Here is a 6,842-nt window from a genome sequence, read left to right on the forward strand (position 1 = left end):
TCATTTTCAGGGATTATTTAAATGTCGGTTCTTTATGGGTGTCAATGTAATGAGGAAGTTGTCTTTGCAAATATGCCGGAGCTTTGGAATGTGATGCTATTGGACAGTTCTCTTCTTGAGATTAGCGACGAGTAGGATATCGACTTCTAAAATCAGTTTTTTTTTATTCGGGATTGTGCCTTTTTAATTCATGTTTATTACTTCTTATAGTAGTCCTGTGACTAGTTTATTTTTTCAGAACGAGCATGAGGAACTTTACTTTTTTACGAGTTTTCCTCTTAATGTAATTGTAATATCTTTTTGGTGAAATATAGTTCTGTTTTCTCTAAAAAAATCATTACACGCGTAGCCGTCACTTGGCACCCGCTTCACTTTTCGTATTGAGGGAAGAAGAGTTCTTTCTCAAAGAAGGTGAAAGAAAGTAACACAGTGCAGATGTTTTCCAGAATTCCAGGTACCATTCTTCTTCTCCCTCTGTCCCTTTTAATCTGTTTTTTTTTTTAGTTCAATTTTACTAACTGTGGATCAAATCTTTCAATTATGTAATGAGTTTGCTGTAATTTTTCGTGATTATTGTGGCCTCTTATCTGTTTATCATTGTTGGTTTGTTGGTTTTGTTCTGTCTTATGTAATTTGACTACCCACACATCATAGAACTTTGAATTTGTTGATTGCTTATGTATAGAAAGTTGAAAGCTGCATTATATGTGTCGGATGTCAAGTCAAGAAAGTTAGATGACTTTCTGGATTGCTTCAGTGATTGTGATTGAGCATTGTTTGTGATTCTCTCTGGGGGATCAGGTTTTGTTAAGATTTAATTATCAGTTGGCTTCGAAACCGGTCGTTTAGTAGTCTTGTAGGTTTGAACCTGTGTGGAAGTGGCTGTCCCTCTCTCTAGTGTTCAGTAGGTTGTTATGTATTATAGAACAAAAGCGGCTCTTACTCAAAAGTCCAATTTGTTCATCTTGGTTTGCCCTGTGCTCTCAGAGATGGGGAAGGCAAAGAAAGGCCCCAAATTCGCAGTCATGAAGAAAGTGATCACCAAAAAAGCAATCAAAAAGTAAACGTTTTCATTTTTATTTCTGTTCAGTTCTTCACTTTTGTGCTTAAAGACTTGTAATTTGATCTGTTCTTGGCTGTATGTGTTGATTTCAGCTATAAAGAGGAGGTCTTGAATCCAAAGAAGAAGGATATCAGCAAAGAAAAACTGCCCAGAAATGTGTAAGCTTCTGTATTTCAGTTTATTGTCAGATTTTGTTTGATTTTATGGTTATTGTGTTGTTGGGTTTTACATATTGGGTGTTGTTATATAGGCCAAATGTTTCTTCTGCTCTGTTCTTCAAGTACAACACTGCATTAGGGCCGCCTTACTGGGTTTTGGTGGATACCAACTTCATCAATTTCTCTATCCAGGATAAGGTGAGTGTTTTGTGCTAATTGTTTTATGTATAAGCTATACCGTTTAGTCAATTTCTTGTATTGTGTCTAATTTGATGATTTTCCTTTAACTTTCTGCAGTTGAATTTGGAGAAAGGAATGATGGACTGCCTATATGCAAAATGTGAGTCTTTGATTTATTCGCTTGTATAAATTGTTGGTTTCCCTGAGCCATTGATTTTGAATGTTGGGTTTGATAACAAGATCAATTGCAGACACTATCTCGCAGCAAACTTATATCGGTTAGCAAAATATGATTCGGCACTATGTAAACTTCTTTTTATTTATTGTTTTATAACTTTTTTTTATTGTCTTTTGAAATTACAGGCACTCCATGCATCACAGATTGTGTAATGGCAGAACTTGAGAAGTTGGGTCAGAAATATCATGTGGCTCTGAGGTAGTTATCTATGTTTTGTACTTATTACATCGTGGGCACTAGATTCAAATTTGATGCAGGAGAGAGATACAGTGTGTTGAGCGAACAAGGAAACAGAATAGTTGTGAAAAAAAGCGCTTAGAAGGGATATAGAATGAGAGAGGTTAGGAGAGAGAAACCAAGTCACAATCTTCAATAAGATAAATTTTAATTTATCTGATCTTCGGATTACATCAGAAAACCATATCTATAGGCTCTTATAATATCATAGGACTAATAAAAGTAATTAATAATAAGACCCTTAGATACTTACAACTTAAATAGACGAAGACACACTTAAGACCTTGAGTACTCAGACTTTAATAGACTCTTACAAACTCTTAGACTCGTAATTATTTGTAGTCAATAGAAAATTGACCTGGCAAGAATCTTAAACTACCATAGAGACTTTCCTTAAAATTAAAAATGTTAGGCTTAGTCTGTGGGAGGATATTTGTTTTCCAGACAGCTTATATCTGCTCCATCAAAATTGCTGTCTTTATATATGCTTGACTTATACTTTTACCACTCTACATTACTCTCTCTTACAATTCTCTACTTCTGTTATAGCTCTTTTGAATTATTATATTAATCCCAGTCTGCTCTGCTGCAATGACTGTAAAAGTTTATCCTCGTTAAGTGTTCACAACTAATGAGATAATTCGTACAACGTTGATCATTTATCTTATTGAAGTCTGAAAGGTCTAATTAAATTTGATTTTAGCAGGATTGCAAAAGATTCCCGTTTTGAGAGATTATTATGTACTCATAAAGGAACCTATGCTGATGACTGTCTTGTTGAAAGAGTCACCCTTACCTGAAGAGCACATGTTTTAAAATCACTATGTTCAGCGTAGTTGATATTCTTTAACTCTTTTTGCAAACAAGTATGTTTAATTGTAGTGTGGCACTTTTAGCGGGTGGAGAAAGCCACAAAACATGAATTTTTTTCTGCTGTGGTTATCTGTGGTGTGTAAGCTGTGTAAATTTGTGTTTGTATAGTAGTTATCTGCTAGTCTGCAGGTGTCTTTTGAAATTGTAGAAGTGTTGTAGGTGCATGCTTCTGACATTTAAATCAATTCAATTTATGTTTTTGTTTATTCACAGTATTTTTATATCGCATTGAGGATCTGTTTCGTATTATTTTATCGCCTGGTCTTTCAGTGTTTTTATTGCAGCTTATTGGCATTTTAAGGCAGTTGCGTGTATATTTTCTATGACGGATGTTAATCTTCTTGTTGGAACAGCATAAATGCTACATTGTGGCTACATGTGATCGAGACTTGAAATGAAGGATTCGAAAGGTACTATAATTAATAGTTTAGGACTTTAGGAGCATGTTGTTTGACATTAAGACCTTAGTGCTTAACTTAGCTTGTTCAAGTGCAGATCCTTGGTGACCAATCATGTACATCACTCAGCACAAGTATTCAATTGAGCGGTTGCCTGAAGCAACAATTGGTGGAGGTAAGCTAGATATCCTGAAATGAAAATATTATTATCAGATCTAAATGTTTCATACCTTTGATTTCAGCCTGATTGAGTCATTAATATAGTTTTAGAGCCGATATCTTTCTGTTGCCTTTGCAGTGTCCGATTTACATTAATAATTTCTGGTTTGGTGCAGCTCCAAAATATTGATGGATGAGGATGTGATCTTGTTCTAGCAGACTGGTTCTGCCCTGTGATTCACATTGTATTCTCAGACCAGCGACAAGGCGGTCTACTGGAGTCTGGAGATGATACCTAACAACCCAGGATCAATGTCGTCTGAGACTAAACACGCCCTTTTCATCGACTTTCTCTATATAGGATTTTATTGATATGTGTATGCTATCTGTCAGAGAAGTAATGATCGAAGCTTATAATTTATACACCAGTAATATGGAATTTTTCTAGTTCATGTTCAACTCTGCTAACTTTGATATCGAGTGGTGAACTGATGATTGTGTGAGAAAAAGCTACTATTATTCTTCATTATTTCAGACTGGTTTAGAGCAATCACTTTTTAAGTTTCCATGAATGCATTTCGTCGGATTTCACTTTCCCCGGATCATTTTCTGCGTTTGAATATCTTCAACTCTAGCACTTAAAAAAAAATCAAAATACACAGTTGCATTCAACGTTGTGTTTGAGAATCAAGAAACACTAAAAAATAGTTCAAACATAACAACATTGTTATGGTATGACAAAGTTTTCTAAAAGTTTTACCATCCGTTTCATGATCTTCATCATGTTCTTGAGCCAAGCTTGGTGGAGGAAGTAATAAAGATGGAAAATTCGAAGAATGAAGCAGACATTTCTACATACTTGAGGTTAGTATACTTGTTTCTGTCTTCCACTGAATTCAACTTGGAAGTTGGAACCGGCATTAACTAGTTTCCTTTTTACAGATATGCCCATTGGTTGCTGAGTTGGAAAACAATATTGAGGGTTAGTCTCGTAATTGAATCCTTTATGTAGCCATCACTTGGTTTTGCGGCTTCTGTTGTCTATGGGGAGTTGCAGAGACGGAATTGAGAATTTGAGAGGGAAGCGAGGGAAGAAGAAGTTAGAATATCATTGATCAAATCGGAGAACCCATCATCGACCTTGGCCCTCTTCATCGGATTCTTTTCACCGGTAAGTCCTGAGTTTTGCAGGTTTTTGTTTCCTGAATAGAATACAGCTCTGGATTTAGGTGCAGAGAGTTTCTACTTAGTTGAGTTTAGTTTAGAGGATGAATGGTATAAGTTTAGAGGCACTTATATTTCTTTGTCGTAATATTGATATACTTATTCTGAAGATTCGATCCAAAAGAAATAAGGATATTAAAAGCTAAAGTAAACTCTTAGGTCAATAGCAATGGCCAAAGGAAACAAGCTTTGTCAATGAACTATGATCAGAAATATAAGTAGATGAGAAGGAAAATGGCAATAAAATTTCTATCAAAATTCTAAGTATCTTATCAGATATCACCCTCTCTCTTTAGCGACTCTTGGTTATACCTCTGCACCTCATTCCAAAGCCTCTCTGGCAGCTGAGCTTTCTCCCTCTCAGACGTCCCAGGGAAGCAAGACCCTCACTGACGCTGCCACATCAAGCAGGTACCTCCTCTTATAATTCAACCAATTTAAACTGCTACTGTGGAGTTGCCCATTTGATTGTTTTCATATTTCATTAAATTCAGATGGTTTTGACTCTATAATGTTTTATGAGATGCTTCTTTTCGAGTCGAGTGTGGTGTTGGTGTGAATGTGTTCTCTAGTTAATAGGCTTGTGTTGCTTGTGGATTTTCTATTAGGACTTAGGACTTTTGACTTAGGAAGAGGAATACCATTGTATGCTTTTTGTGTGGTGCTTAAAAGTTGAGTGAACTAGTATATATTCTTAACTGGCCTTGGCCTTTGCATAATTCCATATGTGGTTTCTTTCCCCAAATTGTGACAGCCCTTTTTATCGCCCAGACAAATTGTTTAGGCTCTGCAACTCATTGTCAGAAGGACAATTGTATTACAATGGCAGCTTCCGCAAAGACTCATGTTTCTCAAGATGCATTAAATGGAGAGTGGACAGTTGTTTCATCTCGTCGTCGAAGGCAAAGAAGAAATCCTCCCGTACTGAAAAATCTTGTAGAGAAACAGCAACAACAGAAAAATTGGGCTCCAACTGATATTGAAATCAATTTTGATCGAGAATCAAAATTGATGCAGAAGATACAGATCTGTATGAAGAAATTGGAGCTTTCTCAATTCTTTCTTAAGCTGCTGGATCAAATGCAAACTGACGAGATGATGAATTGCTTCCATAGGGTTTTAAGTTCTGAGTTAAAGATGAAGATGGTAATGTACGGAATAGGCAGCATTGAATCTTATGAATCCCCTCGATTGCAGCTGAGCCTTGCCATCTTGCTGAAGAGAAGGTTCAATTGGATTGGAGACATAGAGGTGTTCGACCCTATTCTTTCTTCCACAGAATCTCGGGTTTTGGAAGCTCTTGGTTGCTCCATGTTATCTATTAATGAGCAAGGTCGGCGTGTGGCTCAAAAACCAACAATTTTTTTCATGCCACATTGTGAGGCGGAGTTGTATGATAATCTTTTACAAACAAATTGGGGAATGAAGCAGTTGAATTGTATAGTATTGTTTGGGAATAGCTTTCAGACATATGAGCAGCATCTGTTAGAGTTCAAGAACTCGGCTATTATTCACTCCACCAAGTATGTCCTGGCTGCTCGAAAATTCACCAATGAGTTTAGTATTGAGACAGTTTCAGATGATTATTTTGGTGCTTTTCATGATTCAAGTTGGCAATTTTTCAGCCCTGACCTTGAATCAGAGCTGCAGCTGAACAATTGCTAATGTGGAGTACCAAATTTTGGAGCATCTGGATTCCAGATGGGCTTGAGAAGTGATGTTTGAAACATATTATTCTTTTCTGGACATGTAGGCTATTGTGGTGGTGTGTGCACCTGCTTGTTCCTGTGTTCTGTACTCTACTAATGTTCTTTATTCTACTAAGTTGCCTAGTAGGCTAGTAGTCTCTTTCGGGACTAATGTTCTGCTTTGGATTCTCTTAGAGCAAATGCATCGGTGACTGAATGTAATTGCTAATTAGTGGGACCACTAAACAGTAATTGACATAGCTAATTGGGTTGCTGATTTTTTGCAATTATTTCGGTCGACTGATTTGGTGAGGCTCACCATGTGGCATGCAACCGACGAAAATAATATCACCAATTAAGATCCAAAAACTATAATTTGACACCAACGGTTTAAAATTTCTTCCGTCAAAAATTTCAAATTTCTCTTTTTAAACCTCTATAAATACCTTATTTCATTTTATCATTTCTCACAGCAAAATTATCTTCTTCCTCATCTTCTTCTTTAATTTACTTTTTATTTCTTGTTAGACTCATCAAACCATGGGAGAGCCTAATTCAACTTGGCAAGAAGAGGAGAGAATTCAATTATGTGATTCATGGGCGCGTGTAACTGTATGTCCGATC

At 36.4% G+C, this 6,842-nt stretch overlaps 2 protein-coding genes across 8 annotated transcripts; both read left to right on the top strand.

Annotated features, from left to right (window-relative positions):
- The first annotated feature begins 321 nt into the window (after positions 1-321).
- Positions 322-4,140, top strand: LOC126794040 (uncharacterized). Of its 4 annotated transcripts, none has more exons than XR_007672110.1 (9): positions 322-454; positions 988-1,060; positions 1,156-1,221; positions 1,314-1,419; positions 1,519-1,561; positions 1,765-1,837; positions 2,583-3,159; positions 3,245-3,322; positions 3,483-4,140. XR_007672110.1 is itself a non-coding variant. In XM_050520688.1 (6 exons), the coding sequence occupies exons 1-6, from the start codon at positions 436-438 to the stop codon at positions 1,839-1,841; spliced, it is 384 nt and encodes a 127-aa protein (XP_050376645.1). In that variant the 5' UTR covers positions 322-435; the 3' UTR covers positions 1,842-2,673. The 4 variants fall into 4 exon arrangements, 1 of the variants encoding a protein (XP_050376645.1); XR_007672112.1 differs by having other exon boundaries at positions 3,055-3,159; XR_007672111.1 differs by having other exon boundaries at positions 3,103-3,159.
- A 220-nt stretch (positions 4,141-4,360) lies between these two features.
- LOC126794036 (protein SENSITIVITY TO RED LIGHT REDUCED 1) lies at positions 4,361-6,414 on the top strand. 4 transcript variants are annotated; one of them, XM_050520686.1, is made up of 3 exons: positions 4,361-4,477; positions 4,875-4,941; positions 5,285-6,414. In XM_050520686.1, the coding sequence occupies exon 3, from the start codon at positions 5,353-5,355 to the stop codon at positions 6,193-6,195; it is 843 nt and encodes a 280-aa protein (XP_050376643.1). In that variant the 5' UTR covers positions 4,361-4,477; positions 4,875-4,941; positions 5,285-5,352; the 3' UTR covers positions 6,196-6,414. The 4 variants fall into 4 exon arrangements, with proteins under 4 accessions (XP_050376643.1, XP_050376642.1, XP_050376640.1 ...); XM_050520685.1 differs by having other exon boundaries at positions 5,302-6,414; XM_050520683.1 differs by lacking the exon at positions 4,361-4,477 and having other exon boundaries at positions 4,826-4,941; positions 5,302-6,414.
- The last annotated feature ends 428 nt before the right edge of the window (positions 6,415-6,842 follow it).

This window comes from Argentina anserina, chromosome 5, assembly GCF_933775445.1.
Source record: "Argentina anserina chromosome 5, drPotAnse1.1, whole genome shotgun sequence".
Taxonomy (NCBI): Eukaryota; Viridiplantae; Streptophyta; class Magnoliopsida; order Rosales; family Rosaceae; genus Argentina; species Argentina anserina.